This window comes from Hippocampus comes, unplaced genomic scaffold (genome assembly GCF_001891065.2).
Source record: "Hippocampus comes isolate QL1 unplaced genomic scaffold, H_comes_QL1_v1.1 scaffold125, whole genome shotgun sequence".
Lineage (NCBI taxonomy): Eukaryota > Metazoa > Chordata > Actinopteri > Syngnathiformes > Syngnathidae > Hippocampus > Hippocampus comes.
In genome coordinates, this window is record NW_017805453.1 from 806,726 (window position 1) to 818,924 (window position 12,199).

The 12,199-nt window shown below is 42.5% G+C and overlaps 1 protein-coding gene across 1 annotated transcript in view; it reads left to right on the forward strand.

The window, feature by feature from the left end:
- The first annotated feature begins 8,323 nt into the window (after positions 1 to 8,323).
- LOC109518499 (neprilysin) overlaps positions 8,324 to 12,199 on the forward strand; it is a 45,430-nt gene continuing 41,554 nt past the window's right edge. Inside the window, exon 1 of the mRNA XM_019874359.1 lies at positions 8,324 to 8,657. Coding sequence (XP_019729918.1) covers positions 8,615 to 8,657 — 43 coding nt within the window. The 5' untranslated portion in view covers positions 8,324 to 8,614. The remainder of the gene's footprint in view (positions 8,658 to 12,199) is intronic.

Consider the following 12,199-nt stretch of genomic DNA (forward strand, 5'->3'; position numbering starts at 1 on the left):
CTGTGATCCTTCATCGCCACAGCCTGCGTCACACTAATCATCTCAATGAATTCCTTCGACTCGCCCGGCATAATGGAATCAATTACGAAGAAAGGAGGAGGCCAAGCAGAAGGCTCGTCAAAGTATAGCTATGAAGACTGGTGGAATATATTTACACGGGAAAATGATGACAAACGCTGAGTGTGGTCAGGAAAACAACCGACATCTGTCCGTTGTGTATCACAGGATCCGTAGAAAACCGTTTAATCTTCATTAAAAGAAAAATGTTGCTTTTTTTTTTTTTTCATTTCTCAGTTCAGTGATGCTATTGTTCAAACGATGACATTTAGGAGTTCATGGCTGAGGCTTCAACTTTCAACTATTGCTAACCAAAACAGCAGCTCGTAAATAGTCTCCAAATGATGGTGTCTTATGGCATGTTGTAAACAAGTTCCCTAAGCGTATTAAAGATGATCTAATGGGGTGATGACGATTAGCATTCCCAAAGCCACTTACGCAGTTGCTTGCTTAACATTTGGCCATAATAGTCATTTCTACGTGGTGTTTAAACTCCAGTTTCACTTTACATAAATTGCAGTAGTAATCAGCATGATTTTTTGCGATGACAAAAACTGTGAATGTACAAATAATTAATAGAAACTTTCATTTGGAGTTGAGCAAACAAATGACTCAGACTACTAGTTTCTAAAATCGCATACATTGACTTATGAATGACCCGATTTTTATGTTTTTGGAGATTTTTGACTTGTGAGCAAAACGTGATATACAATCTCCAGATTGTGGCCGCACACTCAATTCACAACAAGCACGAGTGTGTGAGCAATTTTTCAAAAAAGAGGCTTCAAGTTGTTGACTGCCCCTCCTAGTTGAACATACATAAAACAATCAGAATTACGCATTCTGTATTTAAGACAACCACAGATCTTTGCCTCAGGAAAGTGATCTTAGCTTTATGCTAGCAAACAAAGCAAAACACCATAGATGGGCTAAACCTTAGCTAACTTTTAGTGTCTGTCTATATGTGTTGCTCCATCATTTGTTTCTTAAAGGGTGATAACAGGGTAACACCAGAGCTTTTTTTTAGCCGCTAAAGAAAAGCCCTGGTGTTACCCTGTTATCACCCTTTAAGAAACAAATGATGGAGCAACACATATAGACAGACACTGTAGCATCACATACTGCCTTGTATTCTTTATCCTTTCTGAAAGACAAATCTTACTCCAGATTACAAAGCAGATTTCTCTCTGCCAGTGTCAATTCAAATTGAATATTACATTAATTATTATTTTTCATGCAGCTCTGCTTTTGAATCCTATTGGCTTGTACAAGTGTATCCAATGAAGTGGCCAGTGAGTGTGGAGATAAATGCGCGAGTAACAGATCGTCTTTTTGTTTTGTTTTGTTTTGTTTTTTTAAATCAGCACCCAGAGTCAATATAATACACACAGGTAGAGTGATAGTTCCAAAAATAGCACAACAAATGACCCTTGGTTGGAATCCTATCCACATCAAAGTTGCTTCCAGCCATGGATGCTTTTTCACAAGTTGCCATAGCGACCGCCTCAGTTGGATCCTTGCTAGCCTGTGACAGGATGTGCTAAAGTGGAGGTGATGAAAGGAGAGCACAAAACAGCTTGCCCGACAAACACATTGGCTGTGCATGTCCTGTGTATGTTTTCCTTCGAGATAATTGTGTGTGTGTGTGTGTGTGTGTGTGTGTGTGTGTGTGTGTGTGTGTGTGTGAGCGTGCGCTTTAATGAGCAGGGTGGGGTTTTCAGGTTTTCATTAAGCCCCCATTAGCACTCCTCCTGGGCTCATTTAAATGTTTCTCTGTGGACTGAGCTAACCGAGGCTGATAGAAATTGTCCTTTTTAATGCTGGTACCATTTTTGTGTAAATTGTCACATTAGTTAGAAGAAGAAAGGCAACATTATGTCACGTGACATTTGCATTTCAGCTTTTATTTTTTTATTTTTTTGGTCTATATATTTCTCCAAAATACATGTCTGAGTGATCGGTTTCTTGGCAGCCATCTGTGCATCGTCTTGGCTCTTGTCCACCCCCCCAACACACACACACACACACACACACACACACCCACACACACACACACACACACACACACACACACACACACACATACACACACACACACACACAGAGCATCTGACGTGCAACATCTCCTCTTCCTCATCTCGTGTGTTTCGAATGGTCCCATCCAACTGGTTCTGAAATGAGTAGTTTGGCTTCCTTTAAAAAGAAAAGTCTTCCCTCCTTTTGAACTTCACTATAAATAGCAAGTGCGCTTCGGCACCGGGGGGGTTAGAAAGCAAAGAGTAAATGTCGCTGGGCTTCCATTACTCAACATCACACGCTCCCCATTCTGTATAATGTTGAAAGTAATGCCGAATTGCCCTCTCCGCCTTCATAGATAGCCATCTACCACGTCTGAATTTTGACATTAAGCTTCATGTATTATTCACTAAGAAATGAAGGAAAATGTGAGGAATGATCATAATGTGAAAAGCAACAACCATGACAGAAATCATTTTTTTCCCTCAGTTTCATGTTCTTCAAGTTAAACCACGTTAGCAGGAAATAGTAGTTTTTAATCCTGGTCACAAAAAAAAAAAAGAGCTTGTACTTATTATGGTTACAGGTGAGCTGGAACTAACTTTAGCCAATGGGCATGTTTTTGGAGTGTGGGAGTAGGCATGATTAGTACACCAAAGCAAGGTTAATTCAAAAATCTTCCTGCACGGAGGTATTCATTTCAAATGTTTATTCTTCTTTCCTTGCGGGTGCAACACTTTTCTGATGTGTGTGCGAGCAGCATGGGATCAATTCCCAGAGACGGTGTGAATGCGGGTGTGAATGGTTGTTCGTCTCGACGTGTGCCCTGCGACTATCTGGGGACCAGTTTAGGGAGCAGTCCGCTTCTGCCCGAAATCAGCTGACAAATGACAGAAGCTAGATAGTTGGATACAATATCGACCCAGAGTCGAATTCACATTCACCACGATAGGTTGTTGAAAGTACAGACATTTTGGTAAGAGAGCTAGCTGGTCCCATGCTGGAAAACAAAATTGATCAAGAGACATATAGACATGCGGTAAGACCCTACAGGCGTCGATGATGTCTGATGGGAGGAGAAGCAGAAGAGCGTTGAAGTGCAAAGTACTGATCAACGCTTGAAGAGTTACTACACAGAGTGCAATTCTATCTGGAGGTCCAGCGGTCTCTTATCAGAACAGAGTGTGTAGGAATTCTTGAGTGTTGGCACTGTCTGGTGTTGAAGCGCCAACGATCGTGTGACAAAAGAAGCTTGAGTGACCTTGGCAGGCACTGGGAGAAACACTCGTAATATCTTGTAGCAGTGTGAAGTTAGCCTTGTCATTTGGCACAATAGCAAGTCATTAGTTGCACTCTGAGTGAACTGGAATCGTAAAATTTCCACTCAACTCCAAATCATCATCCTGCTGAGCTAGTCTAGGAGGAATCACATTGACCTGCTTGACATCCAGCTCTCAGCACCTAATAGGTAAACAGTCACAGCAGTTGCTCCGTGTGGACATCGGCATTATCTGACGGCGAGAAAACGAGCTGCTGGTTAAGCAGGTGCCAGACTATTGTAGAGAAAAGGATTTTCAACTTTGAACTTTATTTGGTGCAAAGGGTGGCTCATGTTGCAAGTCAGAGGTTCAAATCTTGGCCCAGGCATTATTGGAGAGGGTTTGCCTGTTCGACCCACGTTTGCCTAATTAGGGTTACCCTAACCCTAACCCTAACCCCCCTATCAGGTATAGAAACGATCAGCGTGCCACTATTCTGCGTGACGGGCAAGAACATAACGGAATGGAATAACAGGACGAAGGCAACGTGGTAATTTCTCTGTTTCTAAAACAGTAGCAGGGCCATAAGGCAGCAACAGGCCACCGCGAAAGACAGAATGAGGGTGTGAAATTCAAACACCTGGAACTCACTTGTCTCCCCTCCCTCATTTGTAATGAAAGCATTTAACGCTGTTCAAGAAGTATTTTGAAAGCCATGCCAGACGACGAGGTTTCATCAGCACAGGAACCAGAAGGATGAATGTCACGACCAAGGTAAGTCTAATCTTTCCACGATAGCCAAAGTTATACCACATACAGATGCAGGGCTATTTATTTTGGGGAGGGGGGAATTATCATGACTTTACATTCCGAGCCGACTATCGGCCGCCTCCAGATTGCTGCACTACTGTCTCATCGCGGAAGAGCGAGTGCGGGTAAGGGATTAAATGGAGTCTCTCTTGAAAAGCACATATATATAGATAGAATGAGTGAAGTGTCTTATATCAGTCAGGGAATTACAGAGGATGTTGGCACTTCGAAGCGTTTCTTGTTCCCTCTATCTTCCATATTTCTTGCAGCCTCAAGACCAGCATGAGGCGCAATCTCAGAGTTCCTCCCTCTGACTGACAGAAGCAAGCTCATTAAAGTGTGTGCGTGTGCGTGTGTGTGTGTGTGTGTGCCAACGTCAGAACCAGGCAGCCCATCTGTTGCTGATAGCGGAACCTCTCCCCTGATGGTTTCCCAGTGAGAAGGGGCTGATAAAACAAACCACTGGAGTGAACCTGATCCAAGCAAACACGCTCACACCTCACCAGCAGCACGCTCACATCACACAGTTCTCCCTGTGGAAAGTGAAAATAAGTGGAATGTAAAATGTGAAACAGTCTAGACCAGAATGGAATTTAGGGAAGGGGAAACCAAGATTGAGCAGTTAACAGAAGTTTTTGACGATCTATATTTGTGATTGTCTGTTGGAATGTCAGGAGGTTGGTTACTCCTCGTTTTCAAGAGGACAGGAGCGTACCAAAAAAAGGTCGCTTTGTATTTGTCCGTTGGTTAATAAGCGGGATGGTACAACTCGCTACTTCGCGATTCACTTATTGCGGATTCAGTGGATCACGGATTTTTCAAAAATATTCATTAAAAAAAAAAAAAAAAAAAAAAAAAGCGAAAATGCAGCAAAAGGTCCACGAGAGGCAGCGAAAGTCGGCAAAACAACAGCGAGTCACATAGAGCAACATATACAGTACTACGTGTATATTTCATGTTTAGCGTATTTTGTTATTCATACACTAACCTAACCGAAGGGAGGGAAGTCTGGGCTTCCCTCCTAAAGCTGCTGCCCCCGCGACCCGACCCCGGATAAGCGGTGGAAAATGGATGGATGGATGGATGGATAACTTAACCGAACTTATATATCGTATACATGTATATATATATATTAATATATAGCATTAAGTAGTGTTAATTATGACAAACATTTACTTCTCCATGCATGTATACCATTAAATTTGGCCTTATAAATATTATACATACTCATACACATGTACATATACCTGTACGGGGGTGCGGGGGTACCTATTTTGCGGATTTTCCTCTTTCGCGGGGGGTTCTGGTCCCCATTAACCACGATAAGCGAGGGATCACTGTATATCATTTAATCGCTATTGTGAGTCATGATAAAAAAAAGAAAAGAGGTTACTTGATGGTTCAGGCAGAAACATTTTAATTTTTGGTGAAGATCGACTTCTATCGTCACTGAGACGGCAAATTGAAAATAGGAATTCATGAAAAAAAAGCAGGGCTGGTAGAGTTGAAAGACTCTGGAGCAGAGGAAAGGCTTCTATTGTGACACGAATTGCAAAAGTGAAACCAAATAGTTTCATGAAAAAAAACAAATCAGAATTTCCTTAGTTTGTTATTGTTAATTACGGTAACAATTGACTGATGGTGTAGTGGTACACTCGCGTGACTTGTGAGGGCGGGATCGGTTCCCAACTCTGTGACGGTGTAGATGTGGGTGTCAATGGTTGTTTGTCTTTATATGTGTGCAGCGACTGACTGGTGACCAGTTCAGGTTGTAGTCCGCCCTATTGATCGAAGTCAGCTGGGATTGGCTCCATCACCTCCCCAACCCCCCGCCACCCTGTTCAGGACAAGCGGTGTTGGAAATGGATGGATGGATGTTAGTTGGCAGGAGAATGATGGAAGCTGTTCGGAATGGACGAACAGATCTCTACCATTTGTATTCTGGTGGCAAGGGGGTACGTTGCCAACAGTCACCCCTAGCACCTGAACAAATTATGATCTAAATCAATACCAAAAAGACAAATGAACGATCATAGATTTCTCACTACAAAAGACAGGAATGGGTTTTTTTGGGGGGGAGTCACTCATGGCAAAACGCAATTGCAAGGTGATAAAACGTCAGGGAACAGAGCTCAGATGGCCAACTGTGACAGGGGGGTTGCGAGGGGTTTAATTTATGGCACGCTGCAGCAAAATGATGAAGAGTTTGATTACAGCCTTCGCACAGCTGTCTCACGTGAACGAATTTTCATGCGTTGACGCTCAACTCCTTTGAAAGCTGTCAGTGGTGCTTCACAGACTTTATCATACGCTTTGCACATGGATGGAAATTTTATGTGTGTGTGTGTGTGTGTGTGTGTGTGTGTGTGTGTGTGTGTGTGTGTGTGTGTGTGTGTGTGTGTGTGTGTGAGAGAGAGAGAAGGAGTGAGAGAGGGTGTGTTTGTGTGTATACTTTAGAAGCAATAAAAAGTGACGGGGTGACACAAGACGAGGCTTGCGTAAGCACTCCATTTTTCTCAGGGAAGACTGACAATGCAAAACACCCATGTTGGGAATAATGAACAATTTTACCTCAATTAGAACATAACGTGCTTGTCATGCGGCATGTGACTGTGTGTTGACGGCCACAGTAGGTGACCTAACTTACTAACGTTCTCTTTTTGCGAGAAGAAAAGGCCAAGTCAGTAATGATTTGCAGTTAATTGCTCAGTTGTCCTCTGGTTGACCTTGGTTAAAAGGACTGGATACCAAAGACCACATGGGGCTAAACGTGTAAACAGAACAAATGGAATGCAGTTACCATCTTGGTGTACTTAAAAAAAAAAAAAAAAAAAAGGTAAATTTACACAAAGCGAACAATGTCAACAGCATTCAGTCATTCCAGGCTCAAAGTGTTGCCGTGATGGAACATGAATTAACTATGGAGGCAATGTTTTAAGTAACACTATACTGCATGTAAATAGAAGTTCATTAAAACTGAAATATAGTCAGTCGAAAGGGGAACTATAAACTTCCTAACCCAAAGCCTAACATTTGCGATGTTTGTTACCGTATTGTTTTCTTGCCATTGAAGCAATCTTGCAATTTTTTTCTGTCAATATGCAGTTCAGCGCCGGTTCAGTCCAGTGCAGCCCAAACAGATAGAGTTTCAACGGCTTCACTCAAATGCCCCTTTTAGAAGTTTGGTATTTTCGTCCGTGGAGGTAGTAGCAGGCCATACGCCGCGCAGTATATCAAGAACAGATCCGGTTTCGAAAAGTTTGTAATGGAGATCATCAATTCGTCTTCTCAAGCCGGTGCTGCACAACTTCTTGCTCGGCAGTCATTTTGCAGCGCTGTTTGTTCCAATTGTAATACTGAGCTTAGAAAAAACTATAAAGCCCAAAGTTGTTTAAATTGTCATGGCTTCAATTCTGTCTGAATGATACCGCAAGTGAAATTGAAAATCCTATTTTGAATTTGGGGATACCTGTTATTTACCTTTCAAAGGCCCTCGGTACATGACGGAGAAGGAATGAAAGAATATGCCGTTTGGTCATTCACTCATGACTGAATTGCACGATTGTAAATGTCATTTGGGTAAGTATGTACAGTACTTGATTTCTTGCATTGATCCAAGTGTTCTGAGCAGCCAAACGATTTTCACGGTTGCAAAATGGTCTCAATGATCGAACCCAGGACCTCTGCTGGTGAGCTGATGAGTTTAGGTGAGAGCCACCCTGGATTGGTTCCCAGGGCATCGCAAGGCACAAATTGACAAAACAACTATTCACGCTCACCTTCTCACCTATGGACAATTTTGTCTGCAGGGAAACTAACACGCATGTGTTTGGAATGCGGGAGGAAGCCCACACAAGCACAGAGACAACATGCAAACACCACACAAGAGATTCGAACCCTGAACGTTAGAATGGTGAGGCGGCGGATGTGCAAACCACCGAATTCACGATGCTGGCCTACTGTGGGAAATCGTGTACTTTTCACCTATTATTTGGACTGAGTTTGCAGTACTGAGTTTGCAGTACAATGTTGTACGCCTTTCGTCCTTTACAGAATACATCTGGTGCCCCGCACTTCCCAGCCTTTACGCGCTTCACCAGTTACGGGAGGGGTGCGGGGCTTCAAAGTGGAACGCGGCGCCATGTGCACCTCACACCTGACCACTTGCACCGCATGCGCAAGAGCGTGATGGATCATTTCCATGTATCGGGCGATGCTCCCACTTTCTCCTGGCCGGCTGCGTGACGTACTCGTAAGGTCGTGGAGAATTTGAGCGTTCGTGCGCGTGTATTCGTGTGCGCGTGCGTGTGCGTTTGTGTGTGCGTGTGCGTGTGTGCTCGCGCGCGAAGGAAGGAAAGCGAGAGAGGCGGGATTTTGCGCCTCGTGGAGATTTCCAGACTGAGACGAGCAAAACTGCACTTTGCGCCTCCTCCTCCCGAGTGGATTTGATGGATGTTTAAGGAGCGGATGGGATGCCAGTTTATAGCATCGCCGCCAAATTCCCCGACACGTCCGGTAAGTTGTGCCACCGCCGATTATTTTTGCTTGCGTGGGGGTATTGGCGTGCACGTTGTGTGACACCAGGCGGCATGTGTGCACCAGTTGATTCATGCAAAAAAGCCACACTGGAGTTGACGACGTGCAACAGGAGTGTCACCATCTGTGCGCCAGCTGAGTGGTTTTGAACCACTCCACTTTATGTGTGCTTTTATTTGATTTGCATGAGCGAGTCTCCCTGCGCATGCACAAACTTTTCATCTTTGTTATTTCAAGCTTGCTGGAAATATTCAAATGGAGTGTGCGCTGCTCTATTTTTCAAGATATTCTGTCAAAGGTTGCGAGGGCATATTGAAAGTTTTATAGGACGGAAGAGCTGCTGATCCAGTGGGACTTGGTTGTGGAATTGGGATGTGGCCAAAGTGTGGCCTGTGGGCAAAATGCAGCCCGATTCGTACTGTAATCCATTCCACTGAGCATTTACATTATAAATAGATCTTTAACATTTATTTAATATTAATTTAGCCCAACAAAAAAAAGGGTAATCAAAACACATTTACAGTAATGTAATAACATTTTTAGTTCGTTTTTTCAAGAAATAATAATTTGAAAAACGAGTGAATGTGCATTTGATATTTTTCATTGTATTCAATCATCGGATCATTAATTGTCATCGAATAGTTTTGGATGAAGCTATCGAAATTCGGGTGGCACGGTAGATGATTCATAATTCTGAGACTGGCGTCAGCGACTCGGCGCTACTTTCTAATCTACGTTCGGGGGGGCACAGAGGGTTCCAGAATCAGTGCTCCAGGGGCATTGGCCCCTGTTGGCCCCTCCCCAGAACTGGCACAGGGGTGCAAGTCCAGCCTTCCTGGTGGAGTTTACATATTGTCCATATACTTGTGTGATTTTTTTTTTTTTCTGCAAGCACTCTGCTTTCTACCACATTGCAAAAACATTCTTAGTGGCCTCAGTGAAGTATCTTAATTATCCTTATGTGAGTGGGATTGTTGTTTGTCTATATGTGATAGGCTTGCGATCCTTATGAGGATAAGTGGTATTAAAAAAATTGATAAAATTTGAATGAGAATGAATTATGAATTTATTCTTAAAATTCGACCTTCTTGAATTCCATACATTTTTCATCTTTATTATTTCAAGTTTTGTGAAAATGTCAAATTTAGTGTACAGTTCAATGTGTGACTGAGATATTCTGTAAGGTGTCAGGGCATATTGAAAGTTTTATAAAACGGCAGAGCTGTTATTCCAGTGGAAATTACTTGTATAAAGGGGCAGTGAGCATTCCAAAACTGGTGTGCAGTGTGCACACTCTTTGGGGTGCACGGTACCTTGATGGGGGTGCCTACGATTAAAAGTGTAATGGCAAAAAAAAAAAAAAAAAAAAAATCTTCCCATAGTGTCTTTTTCTTATAAAATTAACATTCCAGTGCCCTCATGGGGTGCACAAGATTAAAAGTGTAAGGGGGCGTAAAGATATATTAAAAGTTTTATAGGGCCACAGAAGTGCCATTCTAGTGGAAATTACTTGTCGAATGAGGCAGTAGGTATCTCTTAAAAGCTACAGCATGGATTCCCAGCACACACACTCTTGGGGTGCGCCAGTGCTCTGGCGGAGGTATCAGACTTTTAAAGTGTGAATTTTCCTCCGCCCAAATTAACATGACATTGCCATCATGTAGGCTTGCGAGATTAAAAGTGTCACACTCAGCGTCTAAGTATCGCTCTTTTTCTCCTTTAATATCATCCATTGCTTCTCTTAAAGGCAGTTTGCTTTTTCCTTGACAAACACACCATGTTTTTATGGTTAAAAAAAAAAATGCAGTCCAGTCGGCCTATATTTTATGTGGCGCTTCAATACCTGATACAGGGTCGGAGTTTTTCTGTTGTAGCTTGGCAAAGAGTCACAATTTATTTTTTTTTCTTTTACAATGGTACAATCATCAGTGGATTTTTGTTCTTCTTGGGTTTGCCCAGGCCACTGTACTGATGACATGCTTTTTGAGTCATGACTCACTCTGTCTCCAGGGTGCGGCAGTGTACGGATAGGGGTGTCTGAGATTAATTGTGTCATCACCTAATTACTTCATTGTTTTCCCCAAAGTGTGACTTTAGAGAAGAAAATAACTGTGCCTGAATTGGGGTGCGCGTTTTCAAAGTGTCAGGGGGTGTGAAGATTTATTAAAAGTATCATAGGGCGGCAGGCTGCTGAGTTGCTGTTCTCAAGCAAATTAAAATGGTGCATTTGGCATCCCCCTGGGTATGGATTCCCAAACTGTGATGAGCACGCTGTTGGGGATGTGCAAGATCTGATTTGGTCTGGTAAGATAACTACACATTTAAATATTTTTCATCTATATTTACCGGTATTTACATTTTTGTAGAAATGCGAAAGCATGAAGTTCCATTTTTCAACTGAGATATTCTGTCAGATGGTGTAAGGACTTGTTTTTTGTGAAAGTTTTTTGGGGCTTGTAGAAATTACTTTTAAGAAGTGGTCAACGGGCATCACTGACACCAACAATATAGATTCCCAAATAGTGGTTTGCACACTCTTGGGGGCTTCTGCGCTATGATGTTAAAACATGTAGGGCCCTATTTTCGTAGACGGGCTCGTGCGCTCAGCATAAAAACTGGTGGATCTTTTTTTTTTTGTGCTGTGCAAGTCTTGATTACTGTGTTTGTGAATTTGGCAGACCACGCAGTGCCTCGCAATAGACATTCTGACAGGCCAAGTGTTTATTCTATTACACGTCCCCACCATACCTAACAATTTGATGACAGAACAGAAGAAACTGTCCAACAGGTAAAACCAGGTCTAAATTGTGGTGCAAGTTGTGTAATGGGATTTTGGTGGATTTGATCCGGGAGCAGGCAGACGAATTCTATTCTCCGATGATGTGTGGTGGATGTCATCGTATTTCGTTCATAAATATGACAAGTCTTCAGAATGATTGTTCAAATGAATTCATAGAATGCATTATTATTATTATCCTTTATATTCTATTAAAAGCCCCCCTTGACCACGGTACAACTGGTGTGTGTGTGTGTGTGTGTGCGTGTGTGTGTGTGTGTGCGTGTGTGTGTGTGTGTGTGTGTGTGTGTGTGCATTTTCATATTTTACACTTTCAGCATGGATTCCCACTCTGTCATACACCTGTGCCCTGGAAAGTGTGAATGAGATTTTGTCGGGTATGATAACTGCTCATTTACACGTCCCCCCGCCCCCCCCCAAGTGTGATTGGGGAAAAAAACAAAAAAAAACCAAAACTAATGGTACGCTGCACTCATTGAAGTACACTATATTTTAAGTGAATGCCTTTTTGACATATTGTCATTTCATATTTGATATATTTATTTGTTTCTCCCCAAATTAACATCACAGTGCCTTAGCGGGGTTGTGCAGAGTTTAAATTGGAAAGGCCGGCATGGTATAGTATTTACGTAGAGCTTTCCCTCCACACTTTTTTTCAGTGTGTGTCGCTGGAGAGGGGTCTGGCCACTTTGAATATATATATATATATATATATATATATATA